The sequence below is a fragment of the Lichenostomus cassidix genome, chromosome 3 (genome assembly GCF_008360975.1).
Source record: "Lichenostomus cassidix isolate B80296 chromosome 3, HeHo_3.0, whole genome shotgun sequence".
Classification (NCBI taxonomy): Eukaryota; Metazoa; Chordata; class Aves; order Passeriformes; family Meliphagidae; genus Lichenostomus; species Lichenostomus cassidix.
In genome coordinates this window covers 45,633,699-45,655,079 of record NC_139483.1, presented here as the reverse complement: position 1 = coordinate 45,655,079, position 21,381 = coordinate 45,633,699, and the positions used below count along the sequence as shown (strand labels likewise).

The 21,381-nt window shown below is 35.8% G+C and overlaps 1 protein-coding gene across 2 annotated transcripts; it reads right to left on the bottom strand.

Annotated features, from left to right (window-relative positions):
- Nucleotides 1–1,646: 1,646 nt before the first annotated feature.
- EXO1 (exonuclease 1) lies at nucleotides 1,647–21,308 on the bottom strand. 2 transcript variants are annotated; one of them, XM_085055576.1, is made up of 13 exons: nucleotides 20,797–21,308; nucleotides 18,308–18,427; nucleotides 17,302–17,425; nucleotides 16,398–16,535; nucleotides 15,972–16,184; nucleotides 14,470–14,657; nucleotides 13,413–13,509; nucleotides 12,614–12,821; nucleotides 11,380–11,635; nucleotides 9,210–9,660; nucleotides 8,604–8,705; nucleotides 5,212–5,405; nucleotides 1,647–3,660 (listed from the first exon to the last, which is right to left on the bottom strand). In XM_085055576.1, the coding sequence occupies exons 1-13, from the start codon at nucleotides 20,955–20,957 to the stop codon at nucleotides 3,519–3,521; spliced, it is 2,394 nt and encodes a 797-aa protein (XP_084911702.1). In that variant the 5' UTR covers nucleotides 20,958–21,308; the 3' UTR covers nucleotides 1,647–3,518. The 2 variants fall into 2 exon arrangements, with proteins under 2 accessions (XP_084911702.1, XP_084911703.1); XM_085055577.1 differs by having other exon boundaries at nucleotides 12,614–12,818.
- Nucleotides 21,309–21,381: the final 73 nt, after the last annotated feature.

The window sequence follows — 21,381 nt, the reverse complement described above, 5'->3', positions numbered from 1 at the left end:
AGCCAAAAAAAAACAAAAACCCAAAGCCACAGCCCCAAAATTACACTTTGACTACCATAACTTATCAGTTATGCAAAGCTTTTATGTGTTTTAAAGAACTGTTTAAAAAAGAAGCCTGGGGGTATGCAAAACATGCACTAGTACAAATACAGTGATATTTTTATGTGGTTTGTATTTATCCAGCTAAGCACTGCTGAATAAAAGCCAGTAGGTGTGCTTGCTTTTTTTTTTTTCTTTAAAATCAGTTGAAATTTGACTTAAAAATATTGACCAGAACATAGGAGCATAGTGTTCTTGAGGAGCATAATGTTCTTGAATGCCTGAAGCTAGTAATGTGAAATCAAAGTGGGTAAAATCCACACTAACATGAAGAAAATTGACAAAGTCTCCTGGTCTATTGTCAGGCAGAAATTTGTCCAACAGATATCACTTCAGGATTCTGGCATTGGCAAAATGTGCATGCCAGACACAGGAAACCAAGAAAAACAAGACAAACCACAGAAGCCTCCAAAATTGTATCATTTTCATAGCTTAGTGAGAAGATGGATGTTCTCACTGTGACTGACCCCAAGAAGTAGACTTTTCAGCCAGTACAAATATTAGCTTATTTTTGTAAGTCTCTGAACATTCATATGATGTTGGACACAGGACAATCCAGCTTAGTTTTGTTCAGATTTCACACCATTAACTGAATTCTACTTTGTTTAGTAAACTACCTTATTAAAAAAACAACCAAACAACACGAAAAATCTCCAAATAAAAACCCACCAAAATGTTTAATGGTTTCTTATATTTAGCAACCATAATCTCAGAAGTCAGTGTTCTCTACATTTACTCTAGAAATTATTAATAAATCAATGCTTATGTTATTTAGTTCTAGCTAAAACTTTTAAAAAAATGTCCACTGAAAATCAGGTGAACATTGAAGGTCAATGTGTTTGCTAATGAAAATGGTTTTAATATACTAAATTTAGCATTAGCTAATTTATTGAAGACCATTGGAGAAAAAAAAATGGTGAAGTGAAATATCTAAAATTGTACTTAGTTTAACAGAATTAGCTAATTGTTAAAAAAATGCCAATAACTGCTAATTGACCTCAAAACATCCATATGCACATGCATTCATAAAAATGACTAACTACTGTATTGATTTGTGTGAGAGGGAATAAAAAGATTTAAGCAGAAAGAGTTGAATTTGGACAAGTCACTCACCTACAGTTTCAAAACCATTACTTGATTCGGATGATCACACACTCTCACATTAATTCTCTGTGATACTGAATATTTATAGGTCATATGAGGATTCTGAAGAAGGAATGGCCAGCCAAACTTTCAAAAGTGAAGCTTGATTAGACCACCATTAGTAAATTTAGTTTTAGAATCTGGGCTAGATTCACCCTCTTAATATGGTATAGCAATGCCATCCATTTTGTAAGAATACTCTGAAGTCCTGCTGATAAAATCAGAAATATTAGTTACAGATATTAAAAAGGTATATTTAGTATTTCATATGAGATTATAAAGCAAGCAACACACAAAGACATGCCTCTGGTTGCCATCTATTTTCAATTCCTCCCACTCATTTCTTGTTTTCCAACTACCCAACTTTCAAGTGCCCGCTTAAAAAAAAAAAAAAAAAAAAAAAAAAAAATCACCAAACTCTCCCTCCTCCATATTTTATTTCTTTTTGCTTTTCATTGTATTATATTTTATCTTCCCCAGGCCATCATAACCTATAATAATTTCTCCTATTTTGCTCCTTAATAATTTTTACTATGGAATATTACCCTACCCTATTTACTCAGGAACACAGTCTTGCACCATTTCATTTGCATATATTATTGTACCTTCCATAAACCAAACACCAACACAATAACTCCATATTGAAAGTATAAAACTTAAATGCTATTATATGCTTACATATGTTACATATAATGTAAGAGATGCCTCTATTCCTGAGAAGAATCCCCTGTAATGTGAAGCCAGTACCCAAGACCTGCAAAACACAAATCAGAAACTATGCAGAGGTATTTTCAATGTAGCTTGAATAGAATGTAGCTTGCACAAAAAGTAATCCCTTAAAATTACCTGTCCTTGATAACACAAAAACAAGTATTTTGTCTCTTATGATGATCCACTAAAGCAGCAAACATTTACCCTGGACTATTTGTAATATCATACCAGAGATAATTCTCACTGAAGCTCAACATTAAAAAATCTGATTTGCACCAGGAGGGATTTTCTAGTGGTGCACATATGAGAGGACGTGTGTCCTAGAGCATCATTGCTTCAATTCCTTGTATCCCATACCTTCAACACAAATGTGGAAATAAGAGGGCAAATCCCACAAATGTATGCATAACATACTCTTTTAAGCAGCTTCTTTGTAATGGAATTCAGGTGGTCACCTTAGTTTCATAGATGGAAATTCTCTTAGAAAAAAAGTACAACCTACAAAACTCCTGCCTCTCATAGGTAATTTCAAACTTGAAATTCTTGCAAAAAGTTCAAAGGCTGAGGGAAAGCATTAATCTCAGGAACAGAAAAGATACATTTCACAGGTTAAGATATCCTTCTCTACCTCCATCTGCTGCAGAAAGAAATACTATCCATTCCTAAAAATAGAAAAAAACAGACATACCTTTACACTGACTCTAATCCTGATTTGCAACATAGAAGTCTCAAATCCCATCATACTATTCCACAGTAATACAGTCAAACATAGCAAGGACCCTAGTCTCCTGGATTCTTTCCCTTCAGTTGAACACTGAAGCTTGGCCTGTTGTGATGACAATGCTATTTTGTAACTCTGCCTCTGAGGACTGGCATTTTAGGCGTCTGTTGTTGGAGAAGAATACAAATGTGAAATAGGCAGGTTAAACAGAGGAGCACTCACCATATTTTTTTGGATATAATTCTACTAATGTGAGAATTTGGGGACAAGATATTTGTGATATTCCTTTCTAAAGGTCCCAAGTTATTGCCACCACCAACACGACTGTATCTAACAGAAAGTCAACTGCTGAGAGAGCAGATCTTTCTTACCTTATAGTGAAAAGAAATAGCTATCAGAGTACAGGAAGTATATTGCAGACTGTTATGAACACTGAACAGTGTTGAAATATGTCTTGAAGCCAGATTAGCCTCAAGAGGAAAGAAGAAAGACGAAAAAAAAATTAATTATTAAAAATCAAGACACAAACTTGTTCTACTGCTGTTGTAGAAATTTGGATTGTATGTGAGACCTACATAATGCCCAGGGGCAACTCAGAAAGTGTTTGGAGAAAAGTTTAGCATGGGGACTTTGAACAAGAGAACACAGGAATCTGAATTATTTTATTCCAGTCTGTATAGAACTGTACTTTTGAACTCATGCTTTTATAAAAGAGATGATAAATCACTAGTCAGACTAAGTTATATTGCTGGTTTTCAAAGCAGCTTTTCTATATTGATGAAATATCCAAAAGGTAAATTTTGACAATGATTAAAAACCCATCCCATTGTGAAGAGCATGCAGTTCATTGGAATATAGCTCTCTGAACATGACTACGTTCCAGATGATTAAAGATTTCTTCTTCTGTTTCTGGAGTGAGCTGTATATTATCTTTGATTGGAGACAAAGGATCTGACTTTCTACAAGAAGGAAGTTTTTCATACTCCCTGTACAAAAACACAAAGACAAAAACAAAACCAAAGAATGTTATGATAATTTGTGTGTTTATGCACAGGCCAGTAAGAACATATGGGTTAAACATATGGGTTAAAACACAGCAAGACCCCTTACCTAACTACCCACTCTATCTAAGAGTAAGAAATTTAGAAACATCTTAAAATCTGAAAAAATAAAGAGAATATTCAGAACTAAGCAAGTCCTAGCAGTTAAAAACCCAATTTTGTGATGTATTAAGAAAATAATCCCCTAAAACTTAATAAACCATTACTTACATAGAAGTAAGTAATACAAAAATATGTATAATCACCCAAAAGTTACAAATCAGCCAAAATTGGATGGATAAAATGTGCATGGTGAGAGCCTAGTTTGCAACCATCAGCAGAGAGTGCCATCTAGGTCACGCTGTTCTGTCTGCCTGTATTCTGACAAATCAGAATATATGAATTTTCTCACTGTGAGCAACCCTGGTCAGACATTCACAGAGGTCAAGCAATAAATACACAAACACTTTCATTTCCTCCTTGAAACTGTCTGTCATTCTTACACCACATAAAGAGGATAATAAAAAGTAAGATTTCTAAAAATGTTAAAAACCACAATTTTTTTAAAACAAAAATCAGTTGGATGTTCATAATAACCTGCCCTAAGGCCCAAACTTACTAAAATATATTCATCTGAGTGAACACATGCTCACCAGTATCAACACTGCAAAAGAAAACCTTTGGCCTACTCACATTTCATTTCACATTTCAGTTAGTGAAAATAGTTTTACTTGAAAAAGACTTATTCAAAGTTGAGATTGTTACTTAAAGCTGTGAAAACTTTGCACCAGAAGTTTTTACCTGAGCCCATGGAGATAGTGTGAGTTAGAATACCTACACTTCAGGTCCTGTTTTACTTTTAAAAAATAACAGTCGCCCTTCAAGCTCAAACCTTGAATCTATTTGCAGAAACTTCAAGTTAGACAAGTCATCTGCACAAGGAAAAGCATTTTATAATGTGCAAAAATGTCTCTGGTAACCAGATACTCCAGCTAACAGAAATATTCCATCAATTCACAATCATCTTGAAAGCAGAACACTTCTGACAGTCAGCCACCTCCAAATGTGAGTGACACAGAGTTAAATAGAAGCAACCTTGTATTCAATTAAATTTAGCAACTTTTATGCAGCTTTTGCATTTAGGTCAAGAAATTACTTTTGGTGTTTGATGCCAAACAATGGCACTGATTTTAACATTAATTATGGTAAACTAAATATAATAATCAATAAAATTCAGAAAATTAGTTTTAGCTGACAGTTTTCCCTGGTTAGAAAGAAGTAATTCTAAGAACATATTTACCAAAAGCCATGCTTCATGTTTATATCAAGCTTAGGAAGTTATAAATTGAATGTAGAAAATACCTAATCTTGAGCTATTATGCTTATTTATATGGATTGTATGAATTGTATGGAGAACATGAGCAGAGTCTGCTTTGAAAATTGTTTCTTTGGGAATAAAATACACATGGTACTATATAAAGGGTTAAAGCAACTCACCTTTTAAATTGGAAGCTTTTCCAGAGTTCACCAATGGTGGTTTGCAGTCCCAGCTTATTTTCAGTATCACAGTCCTTTCCCTTCTGCACAGGTGACAGTTTCCTGCTTAGTCCACTTACTTTAGCTGGTATCAATGGCTTGAGCTTTGTTATCATATGTGACTTTATATTACTGGATTTACGTAATCCAGGAACCTGTGTGATTTTAACATTGCAGTACATATGGTTAAAATGACAACCTGCAAACAACAGATATTATGCTGCAAAGCTTGTAATGAAAAAAATAAAGTGCTTTACATTGTGTTGAGATAGCGCAATCTGATATGCTACAACAAAGTATATTTAGATAGCATCTGTAATCTAAAAAAATGGCATCTCGAACACGAGACATACTACAGCTGTAAGATCTGGCAAACCAGCTTTCATAAGTTTTTGTATTCTAAAAGGTTGTAAATACTCATTTCTTTTGAATGCAGTTTAAAAAATCTACTGATTTTTTTTTTTTATCTGTTTCAAGACTATTTATTTTGCTCTCATGTCATGTCACCTTTTAGAATTTTAACAGAAGCAACTCTCTGGTATTGCTCTCTGTGATACTTAAGCAAGAGCACAGGTAAGAGTGCAACAACCCAAAGGATTCATTAGACCTCTACCTGGACCTTCTTATACAGTTTCTATACCAGAAATTCAGAAAAGCTGTGCTTAGCCAGAATCTCTCTCTCTTAAAAGCAACCAGACTTAAGTTTGAACATTTCAGCAGCCTTTTCTTCAAAGAGAATTCACAACTTAGTTCTTTACAAAATATCATGGCATTTTGCCATCCCCCCACCACACACATATATTTTTTTGCACCTCAAATATTGCGTTCAGTTTTTAATTCCCTCACTAGAGGAAAGACATTGAGGCACTGGAATAAGTCCAGACATAGGCAATGGAGCTGGTGAAGGGCTTAGAGCACAAGTCTTATGATGAGCAGCTGAAGGAACTGGTGTTGTTTAGCCTGGAGAAAAGGAGGCTCAGGGGTGACTTTATCACTCTCTACAACTGCCTGAAAGGAGGCTGTAGCCAGCTGGGGGTTGACCTCTTCTCCCAGGCAACCAGCAACAGGACAAGAGGAAATGGCCTCAAGTTGCACCAGGGGAGGTTTAGATTGGATATTAGGAAAAATTTCTTCCTGCAAAGGGTTGTAAAGCATTGGAACAGGCTTCCCAGAGAAGTGGTAGGATCATGATTCCTAGAAGTGTTCAAAAATCACATAGATATGGCACTTTAGAATACAGCTCAATGGTGAACATAGTGGTGCTGGGTTGACAGCTAGACCTGACCATAAAGGTCTTTTCCAACCTTAATGATTCTGTTATTGAAATGACATCATTTCTACCTAAGTATACTAGGCAGATCTTGGTATTTCAAGGAGGGGAAAAAAGTGTTTAAAATATAAGCTAAAAATTGGAACAAGAATAGTAGGAAGAATAAAATAAAATCTTAAAACTCCCTCCTTTATTGTATTTTGCTTTTTATCTATTACCTCAGCCTTTTTGCAACACATGAAGTTACCAAAATCCTACGTATCTCTGTAGGACTGAATTACATCAGAGTTATCATTTAAGTTAGCTAATCCAAAAGTAGGCAAAGCAGCATGGTGAACACCTGCTATGAAACTTAAAGCCAGAGCAGAATGCTCTTTTCTATTATCAACATTAGCCTCTTTGCTGAGCTCACCACAATTGTGAAAAATAATTAGCAGTAAAAACCACAGCTGAAATAGTATCACAGAAGAAAACATGAGGTCTTAGGGAGCTCAGTATCACATAGGCACTTGCTAGTAAAAAGCTTCTATTAGTTTTGGTATTAGAATTGAGTAGGCAGCACTTAGTATTTTGGATTGGAATCAGAGTAAGCTGACAAAGTTCTCAGATTGCCTCCCCCAGTTATTAAACTTCTCTACAGGTAATCTACATAGCTTATTCTGATTTTGGTAAGCTGAATATTAATTATGCTTTAAGTGATTAGCTGTTTCTTCCCTAAATCTGGAACTCATTATTCCATTTGGTATCTTCTACTGTACTTTACACCAGCAAACACTTCCCTTGTTTTACACTTGCAGGGTCCTAAGAAGAATCCTAACATGATTTTAGTAAATCCTAAAAGAAAACTGAGCCAAAAGTGGTGCATCTTATCTTCTTTACCTTCTCTCTCTTATGGTCTTACTGGTGCTACGACTCACAGGAGTCTGAGAGTCTGGGTGGGCCAAAGTTATGATATGAGCTGACCTTTTCATTGTCGTTGTTGTCAAGTTAGTTTTTGGCCAAGGCAGATATCTGGTGAAATTCCTTATAATTACTACTACCAGCATGTAAAGGAAGAAGAGAGAATGCATGGCCATGGAAATAAGTGGGGGAAATCCTCCTAGTAGCCACTTGCTTTAAACAAACCCTATTGCCCTCACAGATTTTCAGCAGTTTTTGTTTTCTGAAGCCTCCAAGCACACTGAAATTTTGTTTTTACTTGATGCTTATATTACATCAGTACTTCCATAATGTGTATTCCCCAATATTTAATATATTCATTTGCCCAATAATACTTTCAAAGGTGAGCAAAACAAAGTAAAACATTAAATATAGCTTTAAAACCAAAGTAATAAAATTCTGAATCCCAGGATGACTTTCTTGTTCAGTCTGGTTGAGGAGAAGCAGGAAAAATGTTAACGTTCCAAAACACAAATGTAAATTTCTTCTCAGCCAATAGGATCCTAACAACAACCACAAGATGTCACTATTTTACAATTTTATGTCACTATTTATTTTATTTCTTGTTTGGCAGGGAGAAGCTTATGAGTTTTAGTCTGAATACAAGAAAATGTAGTAGAGGTATACATAAAAGGATGAAAACATCTCCCTCTTACTTATTCATCTTTTGGCCAATTCTAATGACACCACCTAAAGAGTCAGAGCTGATAAGTCTTAAAAGTTTTTAATCAACTAGACAAATGTATTAAGCTCTTAAAAATGTCCCAAAGATAAGGAACACTAAGTTTATTCTTAGACATTTAAGAAAGCACAAAGAAGTCAAATTACAGTTATATCTTGTGATTGTATCTGAACTGTGAACATTACTGGAATTTACATCATAAAACATGAAGTGGGGTTTTTACCTTAGCTCGGCTTATTTTAGGCCAAAGTGTTTAAAATCCCCAAACAAGTTGCAACTATGTGATCAATCATAGGTGGTCTGGTTATATTTCAACTCAGACCCAATGTAGAAGAACAAGAACATAATTTTGTCTTGCCAACATTTGCATTGCTTAAGTCTTTCATTACAAGTTCTAAAATGAACTCGTAGAAACTCTGATTTTCAGAGTTTAGTACAGCTCAAAGTTAAAAGAATTCTTACCTTGGTCTTTATGACTCTAATTTTTTTGTCAGTTTTAACAGCAGAAGATACTGAAGACAGAGTACACTGATCATCAGCCAGTTTTGAATTGGAATCAGATTCCTTAAAGAGAAAATTCATTTGGTTTTAGAACAGGTCATGTGTTTCTGTAAACACAAGTTTTCATATCTACATGTATGCACTTTAAGGTATAATCTTTTCAGCTGTTCTAAGAATTTATACAAAAAAAATCTAGGCTTTTAACAAGCAACACTACAAAGACATGCCTATGCTTTCTGAAAGTACTTCAGGGATTAAAAAAAGAGAACAAAACCTTGCCTACCAGGTGTTTTTATGAGCCACTGCAGTGATAGCAGCAGAAAGAGTGAAGACAAGCTAAAACCAGAAAACAGACTTTAAGATAGTATGTCAATCCAATTAATACAATTATGTTAAGCATTGGCAAGAATGAAATATGATCATTCTGTGATTCTTTTTAGAGAAAAGTTTTGTTAGCACAAGCTACATAATCTATAGGGCACCATTCTGAGGAGGAGACTTCACTGCATAATTTCTTCAATAATTTAAAGTGAAAACAAATACTGAAATAATGTCTAATTTTCTTACCTTTGCACTTGAATTGTTGTTGGACACTTCCAGTATCTCTGAAGACTCAAAACTGCATTCTGATGGCTCCCAAGACCCATGAGACTGTGATGACTGTTCCAGTTCTATTAAGGGGGAGGTCTCTTCCTCCGATTCATCACACACTACCCCATTAATCTGATCTTCCTGTGATACAACACAGTTGTTTCTCTGTTGGTGAAACTGCTGTGAAAATGCACTATGAGATGGAGCAAGATTTCCTGAATTACTTCTAAACCACGGGAAACAACTTTTCTGCATTTCTCCAGGAGGTGTAAAGACAGTCCTTGATGATTTTTCAGTTTCTGGAAACTGAGAAATATCTTCTGCTACATGTTTTGCTTCCTGTTTCTGGCAATCCTGTTCAACGTCTCGAGTTGTATCATCATCCTTTGCTTTACTGTCAAATGTAACTGTATCATTGCAGAAAAACCTAAGAAATAAAAAAAAAGGTAAAGGCAAGGGAGAAGAAAGTTATGCAAACAGGTATATCATCTCCATCATTGTCTCTATCCATCAATTTTATTTTCAAGGTATACTTGCAGACAAATTATTTTAACAATGGGAAAAGTCCCTCAGGGAGGCACTTAGAAAATAACAGTAAAAAAAGCAGGAAAAAGCATCTGTAAAAAATGTCATTCATTGACTGAAATACTAAGAAGGTTCTTCACATGAAAGAGGAAACATCTAGAAATCCTACAAACTTTAAGAATATATTAATTAAACGTGATAAGGCTGCTCAGTAGCGAAATACTTCAGCACCACTTATCAGTGAAACTAGAATTTTACAACTTCTTTTCCATGCTATAGCAGCAGCTCCTGAAAATACTGAGCACAGATTTAGGAAGAAACTACCATCAGTGACAACTCTTAATTTTTGATGCAACATAAAAATAAACTTTCAAAAACTTTCAGGTCAGAAAGGTACGCTTTAAAACTAAAGCATTAAGACTGCTCTGCAAAATTATACTGCTCAAAAATATTCATATTATTTAAGATAAAAATTACACAATAGTAGACTTAATTGTGATAATGTTTTATAAAACAAATTCAAGTACCTGCACCCAAATGTGAACAAATGAAAAAAACCCTAACAAAGTCCCTTTTCTCAATGTGCTGCTGCAGAGATCAGCAGTGTAAACTGAATGGGATGGGATAAGGATTGGTATTTTTCACAGGGTATGACCAGGTGTAGCTTTACTGAAACAAACAAAAAGCCCCTGTCAGCTTAAGTCCATGTATTCACTAACTGTTTATATATTTGCCACAAATAATATATATATTTATTTTTATATATATAAACGTGTATCTATATATAATATTTATATATATATTTATTTGTTATCATATGTGACTTTATTTATATATATATAAACATGTATCTATACATAATATATTTGCCTTTGGTTTGTTTTTGAGATATGCCATATGTCCTTTGCCTGGAAAAAACCCTGGCCAATTCCTAAGTAATTTTGATACCCAGAGGTATTGAATATTATATTGAGGGCTATTAAATTGATCACAGGATTGGATCACCACTCCTACAAAGGCAGGCTGAGAAAGTCAGGCCTGGAGAAGAGAATGCTCCAGGGAGACCTTATAGCACTTTGCAGTATCTACAGGGGAGTCTAGAGGAGAGCTGGAGAGGGACTTTTCAGAAGGGCATGTACTGACAGGACAAGAGGGAATGATCGTAAGCTGAGTGAGGTTGAAATTAGGCATTGGGAAGAAGTTCTTCACTGTGAGTATGGTGACAACACTGGAACAGGTTGCCCAGAGAAGTTGCAGATGCCCCATCCCTGGAAGTGCTCAAAATCAAGTTGGATGGAACTCTGAGCAATCTGGTCTACTGAAAGATGTCCTGACAATGTTGGGGATGGGTTGGAACGAGATGATTTTAAGGTTCCCTGCAAGCCATACCCTTCTATGAATAGTCTCAGTCTTCACTTCTGCAGTAAAAAATTAACATGATCTGTCTCACAGATAATTAGCATGCTTTGCGCAGAAGATCCTCCATCTTGGCTCAGATGCATACAGTTGCATAAATAAGTTTGATGTAGCATTTTTCCTATTTTCAGTATTCAAGTTATTTTATCAACCAGGACAGCAAATAGTATCTTGCTACTTATGAAAACATGTGACATAAGCCTACCTGCTTCTTGTTCCTGGAACAATTACAGCATCCTTCTCTTTGTTTTTCCTTTGTAAAAAGGAAGCAAATTTATTTCTAACTCTGGGCAGGGAGTTAGAGCTTTCTTGAGTGACGGAATTCCCTGGAGAATCAAGGCTTTGTATTGCAGACACACTCTTTTGTGCTTGACCATCATGATCATTCTCCTTCTTGATTCTTTTTGCTTTTGAAAATGAGTATTGCTTCAACAGATCTCCATCCGAGATTTCTTCTGAATCTGAAAGCAATTTAGGCCTCACTTTAGAAGCACATTCTACAATTAACCAGTTAGGAGATAACTAAATGTTACATATTTACTCTCACAGGCTTAAAAATATTAGTAAGATCTGGTAAGAACATTACTGACAATACAGTTTAGATGTCCTTAACACCATTGCTTTCTAGTACATAGCCTTAAAAATAACTCAGTGAAAAGATAGATGGAGTGAAGGCAGAACAACTAAAATGAAACTACATATGATTTAAAGGCAGGTTGCTAAACCACTTATAGACTTTGGTAAGCGAGGGATTAAGAAGATAGCAGGAGTAACAACAGAGGAAGAAAAAGCCCTAGTAGTACAATCAGAAAGCAAATGAAGCAGATGAAGAGAAAAAACTTAACATGTTAGATAAAGCACAATAGGAACAAAAAAGTGCCTCTTCTATTACTAGCCCACAGTTTATTTGAGTACAGGTAACTCAGGTGGTATAGAAGACAAGATACCACAGATGCACTAGAGAAAGTGAAAAAGCTGGCATAAAAAAACACCTATACAGGGCATAGAGGCAGAACAGTGTCAGAAGAGTATAGAAAACATTCTTTATGTTTTCTATCTGATCTAATATCAATGCTAGGAAAACCAGGCTGTTTTAACTTCTTCACAAGAAAATTAAAAACTCAAAAAAGAAATTAAAACCAAAACTAAATCAAAATACAGATGGTATTAAACCTAACTTGAAATTGAAACCACTGGTTTTATAGCAAACCAAAGAAAGTTAAAATCAAGTCTGGTTGAAAGCTTGCTGTCACCCTTAATCATAATCTAGGTTTTAATATTATGACTTTTTAGTCTTGTAGCTTGTTGAAAACAGAATACAGACAATAACAGTTGAGAGATAAGCCTCTAAAGTCTCATACCATAAAGTACAAGATAAAATCCTTTCTTTTCCCACAGCCTTCTATTGTTATTCATATACTTATTTAATAAAAACATACCACTCCTTGGCCTTTTTTCCAAGAGCTCTTTGCCTGGAAGTTTTAGTCCTTTAACACTAATTATTTTCTCAATGCCTTTGGTTGTTGGCTTCTCTGGGAAATGCATTTTAGGAGGAGCAATATCTTCAGTAGGGCCAAACTTGTATTCTCTGCTCCAAATGCTATTTACATGATTACCACGTCGGTCATTCCAACCACAACTTCTCTGCTGCACAAGCAACAAAAAACAATTAAAAATCAAGACAGAGGTTTATAATCTTGCCTTCTACATATGATTTCCTGACTTAGCATACAAGGAAGGACATTTTGATATTTGTACATCTAGTGACATACTCTACATAAACTTTTTTTTGTTCTCACATTTCTCATGTTTTTCATACTCTTTTTTGTGCTGCCATGATATCTTCATTTCAATATGGTGTAAGTGACTAACTGTTCCTGTCAGACCAAATTTAAAGTTTGAACTTTATTTCTATTCAGAAAATGTAATATTGGATTATTCTTGGAAGAAATCCAAAACTCTGAGAATTTTCTTTTTAAATTGGTTACTTCTGTAAATAGTATTAAGGAATTGCCAAAAAAGTCTGAAAGTAAAACAAGTATTTAAGTTAAATGCAATGAAAAATAAAACTTTACCTTTAAAAAGAGTGAGAAATATGCATGTGAGAGCAGAGTTTCTGTAATACCAGAACAGCTTTCACTGCCAATTCACTTGTGGATAACATTCAATCATATTTTCCCATTAACATTCAGACCCACATCTAATTCTTACTATATAACTTCAGAACAAAGATGTTACCTGTGCTGTGTCAGGGTTGTAATTATCAATTTGTTCCATTGTATTGATATCAATGTTGCCAATGGCAATTTGAAAAGCAGTACCATCACCAAAATGTCTGTTCCCATCATAGTAAAGGAAAATATCTGAATATTACATTATATTTCAACAACTGTATCACAAAAGTTAGAATAGCTATTTTCCCATTTTTGTGCCAAAAAGCAGGGCTAGAATATTAACAAAAAGGATTAACACCACTACTCTTGGCTCAATTTGATGGAATTGTAATAGAATAACAGAACAACTAAGGTTGGAAAAGACCTTTCAGATCATCAAGTCCAACCATTAAACAGCACCAGCTGCCACGTTCACCACTATACCATGCCTTAAATGTCACATCCACATGCTTTTTAAACACTTCCAGGGATAGTTCTGCAACCCTTGGCGAATCATGAAAGTCAAAACTTAATCCTTCAACTATCACCAGGAAAGGTACCAACTTTCTCCTTCCTAATTTCTGGAAATGCCAGAGATTAGGTAGCTTGACCATATGAAGCTAGTAACTGCTTCAACAGTCCCCTCTCTTTCTTCATTTTCCTAATCCTTCAAGCTGGAATTTATGCTGCACAGATGTGGCAAAATGCTACTTTTTCTATAGGAAGAGGGATCTGGTAAAACAGGACATGCTTAGAGAATGAGTTGAAATTATAAGAATTAAACTGGTAGAGATTACCACATACAACACAGGCAGAAATTCAACACAGTCATAAAGCAATTAAGTTTAAATATAAACTGTATTTAACAATTTGTTTTATAAAGAGGAAAAAAGAGAAATAATTTCTGCCTAAAACAATGTATCAATGATAGGTCACTAAGTTATCCCCTGCACTTTTATTGATGAAAATCAGAGCAAAGAAGAAAAGAAGAAAACCCCTCAAAAGTTTAAGACTGCAGAAAAGCCAAGCTTTAGTCAACAGCAGGGTTCCTTTGATGTACCCCATGGGTGCAATGAAAATTATAAGATCCCACATCTGCTCACCCTTATTTCCCCATTCTGCCGTTTCAACACAAAGGATACCGTCCTGCGTAAGTTAGTGTTTCTGGATCAATATCATCTCCATATGCATTCAGAGGAACTAATTTTCTGTTGACAGGATCAAAAACTAACTGATAAAGGAAGGTATTATTAGCTCGTGTAAAACCCTGTATGTATTCCTCTGGTACTGTTATATTCATCTTCAAGTACTGCCCCATTTTCTTAATAACCTGTCAAAAAAGAAATTACTGAATTGTTTAATTTAAACAGTTCACACAAAAGGTTAAATACTCTTCAACTGCTAATTATCTTTGTTTCCAATTAAATGTAGAATGAGTGTCCTATTGCAACAAGCAGATTCAACTTAAACAGGAGAAGGAAAGAAAATGGAACTTTGTACATTATTTTCCCACTCAGATTGTTTACAATCACATAAACAACACAATTAAAATTTTTATAACTCTTTGTATTTATTTATTGAGCAATATGTGATTGTTTAAACTAATGCATATCAAATTTTTATCATTCATATTACCAGGACATAAAAGCAATATGTGTGTGTTTTTATAACAGAAAAAAAAGCAAAACCAACCAGACTAAACCCTGGCATTTTGCTCAGAGATACATTAAAGCAAATAATGATTTGCATGGGAAAAGTTCAAAGTTCCCTTTTTACTTCCACAAAAGCCAAACCAATTGCTTTAATATCTGCTCTACATGACGCGAAACATTTGAAAATTAAAAATCATGGGGTTTTTTGTCTGTGAGAGAAAAAAAATAAAATACACTAAAGCACACAAGTAACTTAAGAAAGAAGGTAACACATTAAGTTAGACTGCATTTTAAAATACTTTTCTGGATTAGATTTACCTGCTTCCAGGACAGTCCCATAAGGTATTCTTCTTATTAGCTCTTAACCTCTCTACCGCCTTACTTACCCACACAGAACTTATTTCCACCCTCTTAGCCTCTATATTTCCTAATACAAGATTTGTTTTAATTTCATACTTCAGACAAGAAAAGAACCACCCTATATTAATTTGTTTTGCATCATATCACACTTTTCTTCCATACCATTTTTACTCTAGAAATGTCCATATCCATACGTATATAATTAGATAAGATTCCCAACCCCTGCCCCTCCCCACACAGAAGAACATGTATTTATTCAAAAGTAAGAGTTCATTTAGCAGTTCTAATAACTAGTCTGCAGACACAGAAAAAAGCAGCAATGAGAGGGAGAAAAAAACCCTCAAAGTCTTACAAAAAATTAAGTTTCCCTACCAACAGAATATACCCTTGAAGGATTAGAACAATTCTTTATCTAAATTTACTTTGGTGTATTCCTTATAAATATGTAACAGCTTCAACCCCTGAGTAAGTTTAGCTCAGCATCTTTCTAAAGCACAGGTAAAAAATACTTTTTAGTATTCTCCTCAAAACAGAGGAAGTCAAGAACCCTTCATATTTTCAATTGCGTTAAATTTCATATATATTGATACAGGCTCCCAGAAAACAAAAACACAAAGCAAAACTGAGTTTACCTTTATAATGTCTGGATTGTTGGCTAATTTTACTAACTTGCACGCTTTAGCTAACCCAATTCCATGAATTGATGGGAGGTAGTCACAACCAGAAAGAATACACATGTAGCGGAATTTCTCTTCTGTAAATACATTGCCAAGCTGCTTGCAGTTTCCTAGTCGAGCTTGATCTATCTCTAGTCCATTTCCAAACTTGTCGATTTTCAGAAACACCTGAAAATTAAGTGAAAAAAATAATTTTCACCCATATAAGCTGGTTCATTGCACTTGGTGGAAACAAGAGAGGCAAAGTGCTATTCTCATCTCTTCTGTTTCCCACATTTACTGTAGAAGAGTCGATCCACACATCAAACATATTTGGCAACTTCAAACTCTGCTTTTAAGATATCAGCAAGAAGTAAAGGCTATTAGTATTTTCTTCCATACCTTTTTACATCCAAAAGCTAAAAGATCAGAGTCTTCTGTAATTATAGCTTGAACCATGCCAATCTTATTAAGATAAGCCAGCTGAGCATCAGCTTCATAAGGAGCAACAATACAATCAACTCCCTGGGCTCGTGCAGCCTGTACATAAACAAGAAGCATACAAGCACTTTGCATCAATTTTTGGCAGTTATATTAAGAGATCTGAAAGCATAAGAACCTCTCTGTTAAAAAACCAAAACCATTTAACCTTTTTAACCACACACCCATCCTGCCCCCAGTAAGGGCCCAATATTCCATAGACAAAACCTCAGTTTCAAGCAGCTTAGATCTATACACACTGGTTTACAAAACAACCTCTCCTGTAACAGTCTTGCCACTGCATCTGACTACAGGTGCCAGCTTCAAACTCATGCAAGTTACACTCTGGACAAAGGAGAACAGCAGTAGAAAAACTTCAAACTTTTTGATAAAGATCCTATGACTCCATTGGAAGTATAGCAAAAAACTACTAGAAAAAATTTTAATTAGCCTATTTTTTTCTGTAGTCTACACTCAGAAACTAGACAACGGAAAAAACACCAAAAAAATTGTGATTAGCATTTGTGCAGCAAATGTAAAACAGAGGTGTTACCAGATTCAGTTCATAGCAGTATGAAGAGAACTATTTCATTATCTATCATCATTATTTATACAAATGGACATAATAAACTTGAAGTGAAGTTTGTTAATTGTGCCTAACAGAATCCAATAAGATGTAGGACAATTAAAGACTAAGCATGAGGGAATACTTTTCTTGCCTATATAGAAAACATAATGATGTAGACACAAAAATGCAGAGTAGGATATGCTACCTACTGCATGGAATTTTTTTAAACTGGCATTATCAACAGTGTTGACAACTTACTTTAATAACTTCATGAGCCATAGCATGAGTAATATTTACACTGCGCCCAAAACATTCCCTAGCTTCTGACAGTCTCCCTTCCTGCAACAATTGTTTCCCCTTCAGAAGACTGGCTTGACGCTTCCTAAAAGAAAGACAAAAATATCCACCAATCACAGACTATTTTTCACTTAAAAGAACAAATAGCAGAAAGGACTAACAGATAAAGGTAGGAAAGGAGGAAAAATTGCAACACTTTCCAAATCTGGGATACTGTATAATTTTTGAAAACAAAAGAATAACTAGGTCATTGTATTGACAAGGATAGCTAGATTTGAATGTTGAAATTTAGAATATTTTCTCAGAAAACAGTGATAAATCAGGAACTGAAATCAGCAGCATAAAAGAAGAAATGCACCCACCCTCAGCTTGCAGTAAAATAGATTTCATGGAAGTTGGGAGTATCTGACACTAGATACTTATTGATTTAGAGGACACAAAACCTAATTTACTTAATTTCATATATCGGAAATTGTTCACTTCACGCTGAAGGAAGCATGTGTCTCATGAGAATTTATAAATAACTACTACTGAAAAATTCTCACAGCTTCAGTGAAAAGTCCCATTTAGAGGGACCTCAATCTAAACCTTAAACAAATTTATATTAATAAAGGGAAGGATGAGGAAGGTGGTGTTATTTTTAAATAGAATTATATTGGGAAAAATATTTTTGTTCAGAGATCACAAGTGTGGGTAAACTGAAAGCCTCTAATACATTACAGGAACTAATGCTCAAAGGTTTACTTCCTTCCTCTATAAAATGGCTTTCTTTTGTGAAGTGCATTTCTATTTTTGGAATAAAACTTCTAAGAAGTTTGTAAGATTTTAGGTGTAAATTAAAAGAAATCCCACTATATTGCAGGGGAGTTTACCAGAGCTTACTACCTAGCTGAAGTTTGAGGTTTTTTGATTTTGATTGCAATTATAAAACTGTTTTGCTTGCAAATCAATACAGACCAGTACTTACTCTCGTCGTGCCTTTTCCACTTCCTTCTTAGATGGTAGGGTGCAGCCATCAAATACCAAAATTGGTTTAATTCCAAATGACAGCAGCATATGAACAAGTTTCATACAGAAAGCTACATAACTGAATTGAAAATAACAAAAGCAAGAGAAGAAATATAAATTTTATTGTTAACCACAGGTGTGTTACATATTTTTCCATAACAGGCTGTATATTTTTCCAGTATCACAAAAATCTAACACTTGAATGCTGTTTAGTTGTTTTTTTATCACGAGAAACAGTCCACCTCCCAGTTCAGATCTGCTCCTTTATCCTAGACAAAATGAAATAAGAATTCAAGTATAATTCAAGTATGATTTTGCTACATTAGGATTCAACACTGACAAACACTAGACACGTTAAAACATGGATCATCTCTTTACTTTCAGCAGCTCAATTCATAACGGCCAAGGAAACAGGAGGCAGACAAACACAGTATGTGATCCTTCCAGAAAGGCAGGTTAAATGCACTATTGTAGAATCAGAAGGAGTGATAGGTTATTAAATCTCTCCTTGTAGAATTATCCACACTTCTCTCCAGATGGTGGTTATATCCTATGGACAAGACATGCAAACCTCTCTTCCCATAAAGGCTTCCCATACAGGTACAGCACTGAAAATATTCCAAAAGACAGAACAATTCCCCAATCTGTACTAATTGTGAAGATGGTATATGGATCAGGAGGCAATCCTCCACTGCCTTCAAAGTCCAACCCTTGAAAAAATATTTGCTGGGAATTCCAGATGTTATTTATTCCCTCAGACCTCTCTTCTTCTTACCTGTTGTTTCTACAGATCTGAATGAGATCATTTTATCAGCAGCACAGAACTAAAATCTAATAGCTGCTGTAAACACTAAGCAAGCACATTACAACGACACTCAATGAAAAAAATTGAGTGTTTTTTATTATAAGAACACTGTTTAAAACAGCAAGAGCAACCTCCTCAACAGGCAGGGGTGGGAGAGGAGACTTAAAAGCATTTAGATTGTAAGGATATGAGTCCTGAAGAAACTTTATCTAGAGCTACAGAAAAATAACTATGATTTTTAAAAGACAGGAGGAAATAGCACTGTTGCTATATAATACCTTAGTCCAGATGAATTTTAAAATGTGAAAGGACTCTACACTATAGTTAAAGTGCCAGTCTAAGATCATATGTGCGTGGAAACAAGATTTGCAAGATAAACTATCTATGTATTTAAATTATCCCAAAGTTTCCTATGACTATGAATATTTCTCCTGACCATCAATGTTTTCCTCAACTGAAGTGTATCATATTCTCAGGATTCTGAGGAACCTCCACTGTCTTCAAGGCAGAGCTGGATGAAACTCCACAGTTCTGCAAACTAACATAAGCAGGAATAAATATTTGAACCCATGTGCAAAGCACCAACTCTCTCTCGCCTCCAATCAAACATTTGATGGATCCAAGGTCCCCTGAGAGGTGCCGTGCAATAGGACAACAGGGAGCAGGCAGAAACCAAACCACAGGAATTCCACTAGAATGTAAGTAAATCTTCCTTACTGTCCAGGTAACTGAACATTGAAACAGGTTGACCAGAGAAGTTTTAGAGTCTCTTCCTTCTCTGGAGATATTTGAAAGCCATCTGGACACAACCCTGAGTGATATAATCTAAGGGAACCTGCATGAGCAGGCAGATTGGATGAGATGACATCCAGTGGTCCTTTCCAACCTTACCTATATCCAATCTAAAACAAGAGTTCAACCCAGTTTTCCAGAGATGAGCAAGTACTTATGCAAACCTGATCTAAGTTGCAGGGTTGAACGTGAAATATGACCACAATTTTTGTTTGTTTCCTTCCCTAGAAATATAACTTTGTAAATGTGTTTTAGAAAGGATACTTTTACCAAAAACATAGTATGTAAAGCAAAAAATCTCACACCCTATTCAGAGCAAAACACATCTTTCAAAATTCTTTGGTATCATTATAAGCTTTGTCACAGCAGTATATGCAAACTATCTCTACACACAAAATATGTGCCTGAAAATAATACTAAATTTGAAATTTAAGAACTGCATGTACAGAATTTCATCTGAGAAATTAGATTATTGTTGAGGGACGTGCTGGGAAAAAAAAAAACTTGGTATTTTAACAAAAAAAAATTTTAAAAAGAGATTAATAAATAATATCTAAATAATAGAACAAATAATTAATGCTAGATAATAAATAAAATAATAAAAATAGATAATAAATAATAGATAATAAATATTAGAGTATACACCAATGTAGGCTCTAATATTTTTTTTGCGCAGCAGGAAAGCTGTTTACTTATCGCCAAAATTTCCATTCCCAAACAGTTCAACTGGGACTGAGAATTCAACAGTAAGAAGCAAAACTACTGTAACTTAGTTTGTAGTTCAAGAAACACCAAGCTAACAAAACGTCATCTTGTCAAAGGGCCGAGACTTAAAGGCAAGAAAGACTTACAGATCGGTGGGCTCCCCTCGGGCCAGCTTTTCAGCGCAAGCATAGGCGCCTTTGTGCAGCCAGCAGTAAGTGTCCACAGCCACCGTCAGCCCCTTGTATTTCTTCACGTGGGAAGGCTCGGCAGCCTCCTTGATGAACTGCAGCAGGCCCTGGATCCCCATGGTGCCGCAGAGCGGGGAGAAAGAAAAGGCGCGAGCAGGGAGCCGAGTGCTCTGTGCTGTCGATCGCCGCTCGAAATCTTCGCTCGAGGAACCTCAGCTCTGCTCACCGATGGGGCGCTGGGCCGCGCCAGGGCCACCAGAAGCTCCTGCGGGTGTCCCCACGCAGCCCGGCTCGGGGCTGCCTCCCCACGCGGCGGCAGCGGCTGTACCTCGTTGCTGCCCGGGGAGTGGGGCGACAGAGGGAGCGGGGGACGCGGGGACACAGCCCCGACCCGCGCCTGGCTGGGGCAGACGTGGCTCCTCCGGCCCAGCCCGGCCCAGCTCAGCTCCGCTCAGCTCGGCTCGGCTCGGCTCAGCCGTGGCGCGCGGCGGCCGCCCGGGGCTTTCAAGCAGCGCGCGCTCAGCCCGGCAGCCCCGCCCCGCG